Source organism: Gasterosteus aculeatus, chromosome 3 (assembly GCF_964276395.1).
Source record: "Gasterosteus aculeatus chromosome 3, fGasAcu3.hap1.1, whole genome shotgun sequence".
Taxonomy (NCBI): Eukaryota; Metazoa; Chordata; class Actinopteri; order Perciformes; family Gasterosteidae; genus Gasterosteus; species Gasterosteus aculeatus.
The window spans coordinates 2858716-2876702 of NC_135690.1; the positions used below are offsets into that span (position 1 = coordinate 2858716).

Here is a 17987-nt window from a genome sequence, read left to right on the forward strand (position 1 = left end):
GGACACTGGGTTGTTGAAGCTATGTAGACACTGCTTGATTGGAGATATGAAGTGTGGTCCGTCACTACAAACCTGTGTGGTGAAGCACTGTTCAAACACATCAAATCAAAGGCATCCGTAGATCCCGAATATTTTACTTGTAATACAAAAAACGGTGTAACATAAGACGTTTATTTCCTGTTACAGGCTAATCTAATAAATTTCGGTGTCAGTGTCCCTGACCAAGACACCTAACTCCAGAGTGATATAGATGCTATGAAGCAATGGGACAAGCAGATGCAGGTACATGTTTAATGGTGAGCTACAAAAGGGGCCAATGAAGGAGATCCCCATCACCAAAATGGAAAATGTTATTGTGACACCTATTTTCGGTTGACTATCTTCCCCATCTTGTGGGTCCTTCTGCTGATCTTGCTCTTGATGTGCTGACCTTAGGCTGGGTAACACTGGCTGCACCCGTGCCTATGCCCTCGCCCCGACTTATCTGAGCTGGGTCTTCATGATGGGTGGGCCAAAGTGGAGGTGGGAAATTGTGTGACGTCTGGCAATGAGCTTTGAGCAGAGAGAGCATGTGTGAGTGTGTGTGTGTGTGTGTGTGTGTGTGTGTGTGTGAAGGGGGGGAGGGGGAGGGGCAACCGATATGTCTGGGCGATGACTCACCGCCGTATTTATAGCATCGGCAGGGAGGGCGGTGGTGCGGAAGTGGAGGAACGAGGGGGCAAGTGCTTTGGGAGTCAGCCAGCACAGCATCATCGCGCCGCTGACAGGGAGTGGCGGAGAGAGAGACAGAGAGACCGCAGGGATGAAGCCACGGAGAAGAAAAGGGGGAATGGGAGGGATGGTGGTGGGGAAAGAGCAGAGAAGGAGGTTTGGAAAACAGGCAAGGTGGAGGAGAGGAGGGGTGGATCTCTGAGACTGAGCATATTGGAAAGAAAAGTTGAACTGTCAAGCAAAGCAGGGGAAACAAAAATAGAACAGCATTCACATGAAAAAGAGCGTATTTAAAAAAGTTTCTCAGGTTAAAAACCATCCTGCTGGGAGTGCCACGACGCAGAAACAAAAGGAAGGATCGGACACAATTGGGTTTCGGATAAAGTCTGCAGTCTATAATGATCATAAAAATCACCACAGTTGCCAAGACACCGTATATTCCAAGTAACACATAAAGCTGTTACATGCACAGCCAATTAGGGAGACAAAAAGACCAAAATCAAATTAGAAAGGCACTATTTGGAGCTTTATAACATGAACGTGATTATGATGGATTTGGAAGTTCATGCTGCAAATATGTACATTATTACTGGCACATTCTTACTGGCCCCTTCATTGACATTCTTCATTAAAAAAAACACATCCTTTCTCCGTCTCTGAAGTGCGTCACGCTGCGTCCCTTACCATAGACACCAAGATAACTCTGCATGTGCGCTCATGTAAGGCTGTCCACACGCGCAGAAGAACACTCTCGGTTTGTTAAAGAGGGATGAGTCAGAGCACCAAGGTGAGCAGCCTTTAATATTTACAGGGGGGTGGAGGATACTAATAATGAGAGGAATCATGGTTGACAGGTTTGGGGGGAAGGAGACCAAAGATAAGTTCAGGAAAGAGAGAGAAACAAAAAACAGGTTTGTGATGGTGGAGGCAAAGATTTGACTGAAATCTGATTATATTGAAAATAAGTTGGGGTGTAAAAATAAGCTTAAAGACCTTTGAACACCAACACAGGAATTTACAGTCTGATGGGACCTCTGTTTAGGTTGAGTGTAGATGGAGATTTCGTGATCATTTCTGATGTCAAAAATATTCACAGGTGCATCAACGCTACAGCGGACAGTTGATAAACTCCAACAGTGTCTGACCTGAGTGGTCTGAGAAAGATTAAGTAAAAACATTCGCGTGGGTGTGCAGAGGCTGCGAGAGGTCGTGGTTGCGTGTCAATCCCCGGCTTTCTTTCTCTTTATTTCCTGTTACAGGCTAATCTTATCAATTTAAACGTCCGTGTCGGTGTCTCTGAGCAAGACACCTAACCCCAAACCGCTCCCCGGGCGCCTTTACGGCAGCACACTGCTCCCATTGTGTGGGATAAATGCAGAGAACCCACAGGGATTAATAAAGGATACTTTCTTCTTCTTAAAAATATGTATGCAAAAGAGTAAAGGAGTTATCTTTCTTGCCAAGTTAAATGAGAAGATCAATCCTCAAAGAGAAAAGAGCACATGTGTGCCAAATGTCACACTTAGATGAGCTCAAAAGATGCTCATTAGTAAAAGATCAAGGCTCAATTGTCTGCTACATACAGATATGAAACATAATCCTTTCCCGGACATGTGCCTTTTTAAAAAAGGATATGCTAGGTTCAAATCTCCACTTTCATTTTGTTCATACACCCCTTCAGTTTTCTTGTTGATCCAGACAGCATACCTAATTCTGCTCCGTATTGCGACCCCTAATCAGCCCAAATATGTCCCTGGCTGAAACCACCTGCCTCATGAAGACAAGGACCACTCATTGACCACATTAATTGGTACAAGTAGTGAGATGACCAGGACAGAGGGAGACGTAATGAATGCAAGCCACTAAAAAGATGTCCATCTTAAGAAAGGAAGCGACTAATGGAGGAGAGGGCAGGTGGATGCCAACCTGTGGGAAGACATGATAGAAGCAGAGCAAAGGCTTTGAGGCAGCGTCACCATGGAGATGTCGGTTGAAAAGAAGGTGAGCCATTCTCTCCCCGCTTCATGAAGGGGTGATGGGGGGGGGGGGGGGGGGGGGTGAAGAGCTGAGGAGGAGGGAGAGAAAAACAAAACAAAGCCGAAGAGAAGAACGGCCTACATGTGGCCCTGACGCCTCTCTCCTTCTTTTGTGACGATCATTGTTTCTTTTCTTCCTCTTCTATTTTGTTTTCAGATCCAGTGTTGAAAAAATGAAGCGTTTGCAGATCTTTAACATGGGCTGGTTGAATAGTGAGTCCTTGAGCTGCTATTGTGTGAAATTCAGCATCTGAACACATTCAGAAGATCAAAAGGATCTGAGAATCAGCTTTTTAAGCCTGTGTGCATGTTTTTTTTATTTTTGCAGTTGTGAGCTCATGCATATGAACACATGCATGTGAACACATGCCCGTGTGATTTTTGTGCCATGGTGACGCACACAAGTCGTTGGCGAGCTGACATCATCCTCGCCCTGCAGCTTTTTGACGGACATGGGGATAAACAGCAGCTGGGTCCCCAATGGTCAGCTGTTGGTTTAGACACTGGAATATTGTACAAAGAGAGAAAGACAGTGAAATGAAAAAGGCCAATATGGATCTGGCTGAATGTGTTCAAACCATTCGATGAAACATTTGCACGCTTTGGCAGTAAGTTCCATATAAAATACCACTATGTAACAAACAAAAGGAGAGAGTACAAATCTGTGATAGTTGTAATAATTCCTGCTGCAATTGTTATCAATCAATAGAGAAAAGAGGGAGAGTGAATGGGATGTAGCTGTACCACATTTCACTGCTGTTTTATATCTCTGAAATAACTGGGCGGGTCTGTATGGAACTATGCACAGAGACAGCACATCATAAGGCCTGTAGAGGAATCAGACCGAAAACCTGGATTCCTGTTTAAAAACACATGATCCATTAATCGTCATAGTGCCCAGAGGGTTGATGTTACTTTCACAATGCCAGATTGACAAGAAAATGAACAGATAGACATTCGGATATACAGATTTGTTGAGACTCCACACAAAGGTGGATCCCTTGATTGACTTATAATGGCATCAATGTAATGAATTATCAAAGTCTATGTATCCAGATCATGCCGCTTCATGTACTCCACAAACTTTTTCTCTCCACATTTATTTGAAAGTCAAAGTTACTCTTCAGATTAGATTTCACAAACAAACCATTTGAACTTGGTGTTCCTTATGCATTGAGGAAGCTTTATCAATGGTTCTATGATGTAAGATGATATAACAATGTATCTAGCGGGTACAGAAAGTATTCAGACCCCTATACATGTTTTACTCTTTGTTTCATTGCAGCCATTTGCTAAAATCAAAAAAGTTCATTTTATTTCTCAGTGATGTACACTCAGCACCCCTTGACAGAAAAAAACAGAAATGTAGAAATTATTGCAAATTTATTTTTTTTTAAAAACTAAAATATCATATGGTCATAAGTATTCAGACCCTTTGCTGTGACACTCACATTAACTCACATGCTGTCCATTTCTTCTAATTCTCCTTGAGATGGTTCTGCTCCTTCTTTGGAGTCCTGCTGTGTTTAATTAAACTGAATTAAACCGGCACACACCTGTCCATATAGCCTTACAGCTCACAGTGCATGTCAGAGCAAAGGAGAATCATGAGGTCGAAGGAACTGCCCATGGAGCACAGAGACAGAATTGTGGCAAGGCTCAGATCTGGCCAAGACTACAAAATAATTTCTGCAGTACTCAAGGTCCCTAAGAGCACAGTGGCCTCCATAATCCTTAAATGGAAGAAGTTTGAGACGACCAGAACTCTTCCTAGACCTGGTCGTCGAACCAAACTGAGCAATCGTGGGAGAAGAGCCTTGGTGAGAGAGGTAAAGAAGAACCCAAAGATCACTGTGGCTGAGCTCTAGAGATGCAGTAGGGAGATGGGAGAAAGTTCCACAAAGTCAACTATCACTGCAGCCATCCACTAGTCTTGGATTTATGGCAGAGTGGACCAATGGAAGCCTCTCCTCAGTGCAATATGAAAGCCCCCATAGAGTTTGCCAAAAAACACATGAAGGACTCCTAAACTATGAGAAATAAGATTCTCTGGTCTGATTAGACCAAGATTGAACTTTTTTGGGTTAATTCAAAGCGGTATGTGTGAAGATAACCAGGCACTGCTCATTGGCTTCCCAATACAATCCCAACAGTGAAATATGGTGGTGGCAGCATCATGCTATGGGGGTGTTTTTCAGCTGCAGGGACAGGATGACTGGTTGCAATTGAAGGAAAGATCAATGCGACCAAGTATAGAGATATCCTGGAAGAAAACCTCATCCCGGCTGCTCAGGACCTCAGACTGGGTCGAAGGTTCACCTTCCAACAAGAGGATAACCCTAAGCACACAGCCAAAAGGAGTGGCTTCGGAACAACTCTGTGACTGGCCCAGCCAGAGCCCTGACCTGAACCCAATTGAGCATCTCCGGAGAGACCTGAAAATGGCTGTACACCAATGTTCACGACCCAACCTGACAGAACTGAAGAGGATCTGCAAAGATCCCCAAATCCAGGTGTGGAAAAACTTCAAGAAGAGCTTGGGAATGATAGCTCAAAAGGGTGCTTCTACTCAATACTGAGCAAAGGGTCTGAATGCTTATGACCATGTGATATTTCAGGTTTTCTTTTTTGATAAATTTGCATCTACATTTCTGGGTTTTTTCTGTCAACATGAGGTGCTGAGTGTACATTAATGAGAAATAAAAATTTAGATTTTACCAAAATGGCTGCAATGAAACAAAGAGTGAACAATTTAAAGGGGGTTGAATACTTCCCGGACCCACTGTATGAAACAATGGACCAGGTCCCTTTTCTTCGGAACAAGTACTTTAACAATGATGCTCCATGCACATTTTTCTGATATATTGTGCTAGGGCCGATCCATTCCTCAGACATAACATCGGAGTTAAGGCTGAATAAATACCATATCCGTAGCTAGGAAAATCAGTTTGTTGTGGTGCTGAATCACTTGCCCAAACACGTCACAATAACCACATGACAAGTTATTTTTAGCAGTGAAAAAAAAGTATTTCTGACACACAACAAAAAAACGTGTGTTTCTTCACTCGTCCTTCAGACTATAGATACAACTGCAATGTTAAAGGGCTCTTGAGCTCATTACATTCATCGTAATCGTTCCAAGAAGTCTGATGTTTTCCTTTTTTAGTTAGTTGAATATCAAATAAGCTGAAAAAATTAAATGAATTGTTATATAGTCCCTGTGCAGTTGTTAATTTTCAGTTCAATTGATTGCAGACGATGAGCATATCCTATTATCCATCTCTTAATGGACATGCAAGGCATGCATCACCTCTTTCAATTTCTGTTCACATTTTTTCTGCACACACTAGGGGGCTTAAACAAGGCTGCACACGCATCAGTGGCTCTTCAGATGGATGTGTCTGTTAACATCAGGAGGCTCTCTGTGGCTCTGCAGAGCAGGCAGATGACGGCACCTTCAACTAAAAAGCACCTCCAACGTTGTTGTCTATATTTGATGACACATCGAGTGCCCGACAACGAGGATGGAGTTGAAAGATTACGTTTCTTCCTTTAACTAATAGGCATGATAGTATTGCAACATCGAATAAATAAGAAGCACACTAGATTAATTAGATGTGAAATGAAAATGGAGGTTGGGGTGGATAAAAGGTGTCATATGGCAATAAGCATTGAGCGGCTGACTGACCATTTGCTTTGCTTAACATTAACTTAAACATTAAAAGCATGAAAGAAAATCCCTGCAATGTGGATATGAAATTTAAATACTCGTACATGTATTGGCTTAAAATGACCAATGCACATCGGTTTTGTTTTAAATAAATGTGTATTGCTCAAAGAGGTGACACAATTAATTCAATTCAATTAGTTTTATTGAATTTTACAGTCTGTACACGTAAAACATCCTTATTCCAAAACCCTCACATCTGCAAAGGAAAAACTCCCAAAAAATATGAAAAACCTTTTGATGGGGAAAAAAAAGGGGAGAAACCTTAGAGAGAGCGGCAGAGGAAGGGATCCCTCTCCCTGAATGAACTACAACGGAAGTGTACAGAATGAAGTAAAAGCAAAGCAATACATTCAATTCCAACAATTGAGCTCCACCTACACAACCTGAGCAGTGGTCCCATCAGATTGTTTAAACGATGCCTTTACAACAAGTATCACGAGCCGTTTAAGCTTCATCTCCCTTGTGTTGCACCCTATGGAAATGGTGAGGGATATGGTATAGGGTTGAGTCGTATGCCTTTATCATTGTGAAATTTGTTTTTTTTACTACTTTGTTAACTACTGATATCATAATTCTTAGAGGGAAATACATACCGTTTAAACGATCCTTACATGTGACCTTTTTTTCGTCTAATTGACCCGCAGAAGGCCGCAGCTTCGGCCTCTCGCCGACAAGGAGGGTGTTTATCAACGTCTCTGTCAGAAAGGGGGGAGGGGGTGGGGGGGGGGAGGGAGGGAGCGAGCAACTGCGACAGCAACTGCGCGGTGGTTTTGGAGTGTGAGTCATCGTTAGAGGGGTTAACTCCTCACTTGCCAAGATGACGGAGGCAATGATGGTAAAACTGCAGGTTTTATACCAAAATACAAAAGAGTGTTTTTTTCTGTATCAGAATGAAAAGTGAGAAATCAATTTTTAAGTAGATGCTTAAATGCTAAAGTTTACACAGGAACTTTTACACGTTGTTTTGCAGATTTTAGATAAAAGTTGTAAATGCAATGAATGAGTAATTACATAAACATATCGGCAGGTTGCATTTACTCCCAGAATTATATATATATTTCGAGTCATTATACCTTTCAGAGTAGTGCTGTGAAACATCACAGACAGCAGAAAAATAGTTTTAATGAAGCGAGCTTTTCAGTAAGCCATCAAACAAACCTGAATCATTTATATGGATTTCTGAGGAGCGGCTATTGCGTGTGTTGTGTGATGACGCGGTGGTCAGGTGTTGCCTCATATAACCGGGGGAGCTGTCCAAGTGCTGAAAACAGTAGAGAACAGAACCGTTTCACGGCAGATGCCATACACCTTCACTGCTGTCTGAGCTTTTTTGCCAAAGGTAAGAAACAGTTTTGATATGTTTTCGTTATATTTGAGTTCAAATGTGTTTCCGGTTCCCGAGTCCGAGGTTTGAAAGACAACCGTCTGTCACATTCGCTTGTCGCAGATGTCGACAATGTGTTGAATGAGGGCTATCGATGTGATCAAATGCACAGTCTGAACAATTCGTGATTAAAATGTGTTGTTACTATAGTGAAAAAAAGAGAAAAGAAAACGGGGTGTTGTTTTTTTAATGGCTTTGTGAGGAAAATCGGATGTTGAGGTTGCCCATAACAACGCGGTGAATGACTCATCCAGTGATGTGAATGCATCTCCTCACGCACGGCATCGTCATTCAATTTGCCGAGCGTAACTCCCCGGATTTCATTTCACGGATAAAAACAGACTTGCACGCTTGTGCACGTTGCTTTATACATTCTGGTAGAAACGTAGAAATCGCTTATTCCGCCTCTAACCTCGTATGCTCTCTCGGTTTGCAGGTAATACATTGCCTATAATGCTGCATTTCCACCAAAAGTTGCCCGTGGGGGGAGCCGTGGTGCTACTCGCCTTCCTCCTCCATGGATGCGGCGTGCGGGCTGCGTCTCTTCCCCGCCACTACAGGCTCCGCGGCGGGCAGAGCGAGGGGCAGCCGGCTGCCTATCCGCCCAGCTCCGACATGATGAAAGCATTGGAGTACATCGAAAACTTGAAGCAGCGGAACGGGGGCAGACCCGAACCCGTGGATTACGACGAAGTGGACAAGTTCAGGGTCCTCCTTCAGCTCGCTACGCAGCAAGAAGAGAGTCCCGGCGACCGCCAGCCAGCCCCCGGCGTGCCGAGGCAGGACGTTACCGCTGAGCAGCTGATGAAAGCCATGCTCCAGTCCCTCCAGGATCGGACTGGGAAGGACGCAAACCCCGGCCCCGTTTCGGCGCCCAGGAACGACCGCCGCACGCATAGGCACCGCACCAAAGACACCGAAGTCCCCGCGGGCACACAGTCTGAATACGGTAATTTTCCCAGACCCCACAAGAAATACCCCCTGATGTTTGAGGACGAGGAGAACACGGACGCTTCCAAGCGAGCCACGGAGGACCTGGATGAACAGTACACACCTCAGAGCCTCGCCAATTTGCGGTCCATCTTCGAGGAGCTCGGGAGGATGCCCGGTCTGTCCGGCCAGAAGAGAGACGTGTTCGGGGACGATGATGACGAGGAAGAGCTCGGGTTCAACCTGAGGAGTCCGGCCTACGAGGATGTGGCCGGCGGAGAGGAGTGGGTCCCCGTGGAGGAGAGGGAGGAGACGGAGGAGATGGTCAATGGGAGCCACGAAGAAATGGACAGGGCGCTCGGGGAGCAGGGAGAAGCAGAGAGAGGGGAAATGCAACGCCGTGCTGGACAAAACCAAGAGCAGGCGGAAGACGACACTAAACTGGTAGATTACTACCTGTTGAAAGTCTTGGAGATGAGCGACCAGACGCAGCGCAGGGATAAGATCGGAGAGCAGAGAAAGAGGCTGATCCGCCCCTCCATCGTCGATCCTCGGACACTGAGGGAGTTGCTGCAGCTGTCCCTGAAGCTCCACGTCCCCCCTCAGGACCTCATCGACCTGCTGCTCACCGAGGAGCTCAGAAAATTCCACCGCGAACCCCAAGCCTCAGAGACCCGCTACCCGACCGGGCAGACCCCCAAGATCAGGTACTACAGCCACAGGCTGCCGGCGAAGAGCAAGCCCGTTCCCGAGGATATGGACAGGGAGGACTTTTTAGACATCATCGGAGTGGAGACTATCAGCAACCAGTACCCCGTGGTGCAGAGACCCGTGAAGACCTCTCCCTCCTCGGACAGAATCCCCGTGGCGTCCAATCCCGTTCCAAACTCCGGACCGGTTAAACCCCCTGCCTCCTCCGGCCGCAGGGAGAACCTCTTTCTGTCCGAGCTCAACAAAATGCCGTTGAAACGTCAGGCCGATGTCGCCGATGATGAAGACGAGGATGGTGACGTGGAAGACGAGGTGACCACCTACCTGGCGGCCAAGATCCTCACAGAGTACCCCAACACCATCACCAAGAGGGACACCCAGGCCCAACTGAAGGGGCAGTTCCCCTACGAGCTGTACGAGCGGGCAATGAAAGACTATTTGGGTCAAGCGGACCCCGAAAAGCGGCCAATAACCAAGAGGGACACCGAGGAGGCCACCGAGGAAACAATGGAGCCCGTGGAGATGGAGGGGGAGGAGGAGATGACGCCCAAGACCTCGGCTCCAGAGACCGCAAATGAAGTGGAGGAGCGCCGTGACAAAAAGGTGGCCGGGATGTAGCCTGAAGCCCTGCAAGAAGCACGCAACAATGAATATAGTATTTATACTGTCTCGAAAATAAAGTTTGGTGGACGTGATCTAGTTTACATTATATGAACTATAGCTGGTATAACTAATATCACCCTTATGAAAATGAACTATGGCAATCGTATACATCCAACACATTAAATGTACTATAGTCCCTACTTGCTGCAAGAACATTATAGAGATTATATTAATACCGGAGGAGATTAAAAGGTGCAATCCGTACATAAATGGGTAAAAAATATTCTCAAAATACTTATAATTTCAACGTGTTACCACTCTGAAATTGCCAATTAGGCCTAGTACGCATCAACTAAATCACACAGAAATATATTAAAGTTTGGTGATGTCAAAAGTTTGGTTAGGTTTATTGTGTTTGTAAACAGGCTTATTTTAAATCATAATCAACTAGATAGTGTAAAAAATACTTATTTTTCATCCATTTCAAATTATTCAACGTGAATATACCTGTAAATTATTTAGCATAATGTCCTGAGAGGGGGAACATTACGGGCATTTTTCGTTAGGGCAGCGTGCTGGGCTGAGAGCGAGTGTTGTTGTGACTCGTGATATATTCAGGGTTAGTAGATTTCATGTTATTATAATGGATCATTATTTCCAATTCTAAATATCAGACCGTCGCCTGCCTTCCAACCCTTTCATACTGCGAAGCTCTGTATTGTTGGCCTACCAGTGGTTTGTGCTATGTATGCTCATTTTTAAACCATTTTGTACATGTTCAATAATGTGTGATGAATCACAGACCAATAAAGAATCAGCTGTATTATTTTTCCTTCTTGCGGAGTTGTGTTGCCTTATTAAAAAACACACCAGACACTGTTTACAGAGGAATCTGGGTGAAAGTTATTTAAAATGATGTTGATCATAAACACTCATTTTTGCAAGGTTTGGTGAAATTCAATTACACATGGAAACGGTATCAAAATACAAATTTTAATCATAACTTCATGAATTGGACATGATAAATAATAATGCTATTCATACCCTCAATAGCAAAGACGTGTTAAGGAAGCTACACAGCTTAAAAACAGTTGTCATTATTAGTCTCACTCAAATTGGTCCAAATATTGTTGAAATATTAACTAAGTTGCAGACTAGCATTAGTGTTTTTGGAATAAAATCATTTGTTACAATATATTAATACATGATTTAAATACAAAACACAACAAATTTATGAACCCAAAATACACCCCAAAATCAGATTCCTAATTCATTTACATTGCAAGGCAATCACGACTTTTCGGCTTCCTTCAATTAAGCGAATGACTGAAAAAATATTAAACATACTCTCAAATGTAGCTACAATGTAGTGAAGCTTCAAGCAGAAGGTAAGAAGACATGAAGAAGGCCTGTTTCATCTTTTGAAAATGTTCAATAGAATCAAAGAAAATTCCATATCAGAAACGTCTTTGACTCATATGCAGTACACTGGGTTCCTCCCGGCGGTGCCTTTGTGTCCTTTACGTCCCAGGTTAAAAAGCAGGCTTGCTCATATACTCCTCCATGGTCTAGAGAAAAACACAAAGAGTTTAGTTTTAAAATCACGTTCTACGCCTTGTAAAAAAAAAAAAAAGGCATTACAATACAATGAATATTCACAGGCACACATCTACACATCACCTGGTGATAAGTGCTGAGCACACCAACTAACACAAGCAGAACATCTAACCTTTCTGTCCATATTCAAGGTCATCCAAACAGCTCCACCTCATACCACTCACTGATGTCATCCTGAAGTGATAATGGTCAAAATGAATGGGAGGCTACGCTGCACATAATCCAACTCTTGATTTAATAAGTGTTAGTCAACCCTACTCAGAAGCACAGAACAACACACCCAGTTAACAACTGTACCACGCAGAGCCATGAACCTACAGGAAGAGCGGGAAGATTCAGCCAGACACTAAACCTACGCCACATTCCAGGAAGATCTGTCTCTCACTCGCAATAACATGGCAGAGAGAGAGAGAGATGTGCACACACACACAAAGGGGGAAATCAGCAGCACAAACTCAAATCTATGCAAAAAGGAGCCAATATCCACAAGTGTAAAAGCTATGAGAAAGAAAGGCACGCCAAGGACTCAGCACCGCGGTTAATGGAACTTATAATGACACTGCTTGCGACAATAAACGTTCACACACACACACACACGCACACACAAATAAAATGAAACAAGTTTCCATCCTGGAGCTTGATTCATGATAAGTGTTAGAAAGAAACAATTTCAGACATCTGGATATGTCTCGATATCCCACAGCTGAGCTTCTTTTCAGATGCAATAAGTACTGCTTTTTTTTTAGCTTTTAATCAGTTTTTTTCAAGTCGAGCCATGCCACACATGTTACATGCTCACACCACAGATGCAAGCCACGTCTCGTGTTGTGTATGAGAGTGTGTGCCGGCGCATCTCACCTCCTGTAACATGTCTGAGGCTTCAATGGAGCGGTTCACCATTTGTTTGGAGGTTTCTTGTATTTCCCCTCCAATTAGAAACTCATCCAGGATAAAATAGGCCTTCTCAAAGTTAAAGATTATGTCCAGCTCACACACCTGAGGAGGTCATGTCACAAAACAGTAAATAAGCATATTTTTACTTTAAAACAGACATTTGTATATGGTATTTACTGACTCCTTTCCTCTATTTAAGCTAGCATCACGTTTCCATAGTTACACTTTAGGCTCTAGCTGTGTATTAAATGAAAAGAGGGTAAAACATTAAGAAATACATTGCCAAAGTATTTGTCCAGCAGCTCCACGTAGCGATGAATAACCTCCAGGGCGATCAGCTCATTCTCCTGGTTCTCGATGGCCAAGCAGAAATACAAACTTGCATACCTGAGGAAACGGTGACACGGTGAAGATTTCCGTAAGTATAAAATAAAATTGTTCCGAGAAGGAGAAGAAAAGGCCGCTGCTTCAGAAGCAGATAAAGTTATTTGAACAAACCCACCTCTTGTAAATAACCTTCAGGTCTTTCCAGTGCAGGAAGTTACAGGAGCGCGGTTGCCGTGCCAACACCATTGTGGTCATGTCCCTGATGATCTTCTTCTTCTCACGTTCGGACATGGGCGTGAACCACTTCTGCAGACGCAGCTTCCCCTGGCGACTGAAGAGGAGCAGGAAGCGCATCTGAACAGCACAGACACAGAGCAGGGTCACAGGGGAAGTGGTGATGCACGCACAAACTGAGGCGACAAAACGCACACGCATGTCAGCATGAAGTCTCCGCAGAGGACACTGTTAACTAACCCTGCCAACACATCAAGGCAGGGTTCAAAAGAGTAGTTTGCTGAGGTTGTGGCTCATTAAAGAGTAACTCCACTGAACAAATACGTCACCGGCGGGGGGGAAGAAGGCGCCACAAGCAGAAATGTGAAGGTCAGCAAGTGATCGTGAAAAAGTATGTTTTTCAAGAGAGGGTTTCAGATGTTTACAGAATGAGTCATTGGACATATGGCCTATGTGTAAAAATGGACATTACGGTTACCCCATTTCTATCAAAAACACGCGGACACAATGTTTTCTTAGAGTCTTCCTGTCATTGTTGCCGTAGGAAGAACAAGTAGTTTGAGGTTTCAATGGGGTAAAGGATGCGGGGTGTCGTGTTGCAGCTCTGAGTCCGAGTTTTGGCATAAAAGTATGTTGCTTAAATAACTGAGACGTGCAGACGTCGTTTCTAATCTAAGATTGTGCAACAATGCAACCTTCTAGCCCAGAACACCACCGTCGTGTGTTGCCATTTTAAAAAAAATGTTCTAACTTGTTGTCAAAGTGAAGAAGCTGTTTTGAACTGTAAAGTGAACCATACAGGACATTTAAAAACCTAATTTCTAGGGTCTAGAAAGACAGCAGGCCAATGTCAGTGTTTCCACACAAAAGGCAAATCGAACATGGGAAGCTTTGAACTGCCACCAGGGCAGCACGCGACGCGAAGCGACCAAACCTGTTGGACTGAGGCGACAGGTCGAGGAAACGTTCACCTTACTTCCGGTTGTCGCTTTTAAAGCAACACCACTAGATACTAAACGGTAGAAAACTAAAGATATACAGCTGATTTTCGGTGTCCGAGTAGGCGCAAACGGGGCCCGGAGTGTATGAGGAAGTGGCGCAGAGGTGTTAACGTTTATTTACGAGGCGTAGCACAGCGACGACAGGTGCAACAGGTGAACAGCAGCCTGGCGGCTTTCGACAACGTCATGCGTGGGAAAAACAAACCGACACGTACTTACCATTTTGACGACACGACAAGAGCTGTAAATGCTAAATCAAAATGTTTTTTTAATTGTTTTAAGTAACTTTAACCCTCACAAAGGGTCAGCTGGTCCGGCTGAACACATCTCTGTCTGGTGCACTCCGAGCGGCGTGAAAGTTGGCTGTAACTCCGCCCCCGTGGGCGCGTCACCGCCGCTCACACCCATCTGGATTGGTTAATGTCGGTTTGTGTAGCAGAGGTGCAGCCCATGACAACCTCTCAAATAGGTCTCACCCTACTTTAAAAAAAAAGTTGTTTTCATGAATTAGCTGGTAAAAGATTAATGTGACTGCACTTTGTTGGCGTCTCAGTGTAGTTGCCGCGCGGAGTCGGCGGAGAGCAGCGAGCGCTCCCTTTCCGTCCGATCGCTTCATGTGACACCGATCCGTCACAGCGGCTGACAGGGAGCCGCCAAACTGCAACACTCCTGGGATTATTGTTCATTTGGCAACATGTCTCTGTACCGAAATGCCGTCTGGTTTTTGAATGGAATCCACCAATACACCAGGTTAGTCATCACTCAGTCAAGCACTGAGTGCTTACTTTGGAGTTGTAAGAAAACAGTTGGCAGATGATGCTTTGTGTGTACGGTATAATCCTGTTTGTGAGTTCTGCTTTGTCGGTTGTCTAGATTTGAAATGCATTTCTCTTTAAAAAAATGTATTTAGTATCATTAGTTTAAGCCTGAAGACGGCTCATCCGGGTAATATCAACGGTCTGATCACCGTTCACACATCGCTACACAAACTGGCCTTTATGCACAATTACAATAGGGCCATTGACAGCTGGTGTGCATTGAGGATGAAATCACCTGACTCTTCTGAAGCTTAAATCTGCACCTATGGTTTTCCCCATATGCCTTCAGAAAAGGATATGAGGCGGCCTTCAGAGACTTTGAGCCCCAAGACCTGGATGTGTCCGTGGTGGGACGGTCTTTCATGATCACCGGAGCCAACAGTGGAATTGGCCGGGCGACAGCCATGGCTATAGCCAAGAAAGGTACAATACTGCCGAGGTGTTGTCTCTGCCTTTTTCATATTGATAGAAATTCCACTTTTGATACTTTGTTTCCAGGTGGGACCGTCTACATGGTTTGTAGGAACAAAGATAAAGCAGAAGAGGCCAAGTTGGACATTGTCAGTGAGTCAGGCAACTCGGTGGGTGTTGTTGACCTTAAACATGCCAAACACTAAACGGGACGAAGATGGCAACAAATCCCATTGGGAGAGACTGATGCTTATCTGGTCATTCTAGGAGGTGCACATCCACATTGTGGACATGTCAGAGACACAGAAGGTCAGGGAGTTCGCCGAGGCCTTCAAGAGGCAGTATCCAGCCTTGAACGTGTTGGTACGTGTCACCAGTCTCCTTTTAATCCTCATGCCAAATCTGTCTATGTGAATCTATTCTGATGTGACTGTTTGATCCGATCTCTGCATCACTTCTGTCGTGACAGATAAATAACGCGGGCTGCATGGTGCACAAGAGGGAGCTGAATGCCGAGGGCCTGGAGAAGAACTTTGCCACCAACACTATGGGTGAGCCTTCATTCTGATGGTCAAAGAAGGCTGACCGCTGCGGTTCATAGCACAGTTTGAAGTTTGCCTCTTCTCCATTTCTTCAGGGGTGTACATCCTCACGGAGACTCTCATGCCACTTCTACAGAAGAGCCGGGACCCAAGGGTGGTATGAAAACACACACTTTCTCTCAGACACACACACACAAGTGCTCCTCCGCGTGATGCGGACAGCATAATGGCACTGTTGTCCGCGCTGTAGTGGCTGTGTTCTAAGCACACTGGGCCTTTTTTCTCCCGGCCTGTTAGATCACTGTGTCCTCAGGAGGCATGCTGGTCCAGAAACTCCGAGTCGATGACTTGCAGTCAGAGAAGGGCGACTTTGACGGCGTCATGGTGTACGCGCAGAACAAGGTGGGGGGAGGAAAAGAACACAATCCAGGTTACAAAACCAGCAGGCCCACGTGCGCCGTGTACGTCTCCCTCATTTAGGAACGCTGTGCGTCTCGCTTCGTTCCGATTTGTTGATGTGATGCAGTTGAACGGAGGAAAACGGATGAAGTGGCAGTGGCGAGTGCATTGACAGCAGTGGTAGTGACTACATGTTGGTTATGTCTCTGACCATGTGGTGTTTCTCCTCAGAGGCAGCAGGTGGTGCTGACACAGCAGTGGGCCAAGGCCAACCCAGTCATTCTATTTTCTTCAATGCATCCTGGCTGGGCAGACACTCCAGGTACCGATAGGCAGCTCATCCAAATGACCTAAAGACGGTTGTTGGTGTTGGTCATTTTTTGTCTTTGTTGAGAAAAATCACAGAAATGCACAGCTGTCTTGTCCCTCATATGCCGCTGATGTCTACATATGAGTAATAATCTGATCAATGGCATTGTCAAATTAGGGTTCCACTGAATCTAATTTTAAAATTGTATCTGACAGTGGTCAGATACAATTTTAAAATTAGATTACATGTCAATATGGGGAAATACAGCAGGCTATTATAACATTTACAAATGTAAACTGCTATTTTACTTTAATACATTTAATTGATAACACATACATACTTTTCCATAAGGGAGTTTTTGATGATTAAACTGCTGTTTTTTATTGTAATACTTTTTTTGTGCTTGTTATTTTGAAGGTTCATTCAAATTACAACCCACAACACAACAGAGTAAAGGGCTTCCACTCACTGCCTTGCGCTTTGGCCCATACACCTCTGTGTGGGTAGTTATTAAAAGATATATTTATGAACAGCGTTCAAGTGGATAGTGTCCAGGACTAGTTGTTCCACACAAAATATGTGACCTCAAACTCTAGTATCAAATGTATCTCCATAGCTAAATTAATATTTACAGAAAAGTGATTTCGGGTTGTGAGACTGAGGACATTAGGGAGATTAAATATATAGATCAGTGCGAGATAGACATACACACCACCAGCACCTTTTTAAAATGTTACCCCCCCCCCCCCCCCTTGTCCAGCTGTTTCCACATCAATGCCTCAGTTCCACCAGATGATGGGCGACAGGCTGCGCAGCGTGGAGCAGGGAGCCGACACCGTTGTGTGGTTGGCGCTGTCCAGAGCTGCGGGCAGAATGCGCAGCGGCCAGTTCTTTCAAGGTGAAGGAGACTGTGATATAGGGACGCTCCTTTATTTCCTTCTGCCATCTTCTGACGGGCTGTTTTGTGTTGCAGATCGCACGCCTGTTGCAGCTCACCTGCCTCTGGCCTGGACTCAGAGTTCTGCTGAAGAAGTTCAGGGCTTCATGACTCAGCTGGAGACTTTGGCCAGAGCCTACCTTCAAAACGCGGCGTAGATTTTAACGCTCCTTCACCGCCTCAACGGCTCTCAATAGTCTGATACAAATGTTACACCACGTGGAAGTGACCCAATAAAGCATTAAGATCAATTTTTGAAATAAAATCCCATGTCCTGATTCCCCACAGCCATGTTTAGGAGCGTAGCTTGGAGGTACCAGGGCGACCTGTGATGTCATCAGTAACTGCCGTGTCCTCATTGTCACAAACTAATGGTCTCAAGGCTAGTTGAT

General features: G+C 44.7%; 3 protein-coding genes across 5 annotated transcripts; 2 read left to right on the forward strand and 1 right to left on the reverse strand.

The window, feature by feature from the left end:
* The first annotated feature begins 7664 nt into the window (after positions 1-7664).
* Positions 7665-10941, forward strand: scg2b (secretogranin II b). Its single transcript, XM_040170708.2, has 2 exons — positions 7665-7816; positions 8298-10941. Exons 1-2 carry the CDS (start codon positions 7687-7689, stop codon positions 10118-10120), a joined length of 1953 nt encoding a protein of 650 aa, XP_040026642.1. The 5' UTR covers positions 7665-7686; the 3' UTR covers positions 10121-10941.
* Positions 10942-11084: 143 nt separating this feature from the next.
* Positions 11085-14542, reverse strand: ap1s3b (adaptor related protein complex 1 subunit sigma 3b). Of its 2 annotated transcripts, XM_040170711.2 has the most exons (6): positions 14398-14542; positions 13119-13297; positions 12895-13003; positions 12581-12718; positions 11835-11896; positions 11085-11673 (listed from the first exon to the last, which is right to left on the reverse strand). In XM_040170711.2, the coding sequence occupies exons 1-5, from the start codon at positions 14398-14400 to the stop codon at positions 11855-11857; spliced, it is 471 nt and encodes a 156-aa protein (XP_040026645.1). In that variant the 5' UTR covers positions 14401-14542; the 3' UTR covers positions 11085-11673; positions 11835-11854. The 2 variants fall into 2 exon arrangements, with proteins under 2 accessions (XP_040026645.1, XP_040026646.1); XM_040170712.2 differs by lacking the exon at positions 11835-11896.
* Positions 14543-14577: 35 nt separating this feature from the next.
* On the forward strand, positions 14578-17860 carry dhrs12lb (dehydrogenase/reductase (SDR family) member 12-like b). Of its 2 annotated transcripts, XM_040170709.2 has the most exons (10): positions 14578-14928; positions 15286-15419; positions 15495-15577; positions 15675-15770; positions 15877-15958; positions 16045-16106; positions 16247-16351; positions 16580-16670; positions 17419-17556; positions 17632-17860. In XM_040170709.2, exons 1-10 carry the CDS (start codon positions 14873-14875, stop codon positions 17751-17753), a joined length of 969 nt encoding a protein of 322 aa, XP_040026643.1. In that variant the 5' UTR covers positions 14578-14872; the 3' UTR covers positions 17754-17860. The 2 variants fall into 2 exon arrangements, with proteins under 2 accessions (XP_040026643.1, XP_040026644.1); XM_040170710.2 differs by lacking the exon at positions 16247-16351 and having other exon boundaries at positions 14591-14928.
* Positions 17861-17987: the final 127 nt, after the last annotated feature.

Bases quoted from the DNA above. Each gene is read 5' to 3' on its own strand.
- ap1s3b (XM_040170711.2), bottom strand. The intron at 12,719-12,894 runs GTATTTCTTAAT...TGACCTCCTCAG, and splicing joins TGGACAAATACTTTGGCAAT to GTGTGTGAGCTGGACATAAT. The intron at 11,897-12,580 runs GTGAGATGCGCC...TTATCACTTCAG, and splicing joins CCTCAGACATGTTACAGGAG to GATGACATCAGTGAGTGGTA.
- dhrs12lb (XM_040170709.2), top strand. From the start codon at position 14,873: ATGTCTCTGTACCGAAATGCCGTCTGGTTTTTGAATGGAATCCACCAA. The intron at 15,959-16,044 runs GTGAGCCTTCAT...CCATTTCTTCAG, and splicing joins CTTTGCCACCAACACTATGG to GGGTGTACATCCTCACGGAG. The intron at 16,671-17,418 runs GTACCGATAGGC...CCCCTTGTCCAG, and splicing joins TGGCTGGGCAGACACTCCAG to CTGTTTCCACATCAATGCCT.
- scg2b (XM_040170708.2), top strand. From the start codon at position 7,687: ATGACGCGGTGGTCAGGTGTTGCCTCATATAACCGGGGGAGCTGTCCA. The intron at 7,817-8,297 runs GTAAGAAACAGT...CTCGGTTTGCAG, and splicing joins TCTGAGCTTTTTTGCCAAAG to GTAATACATTGCCTATAATG.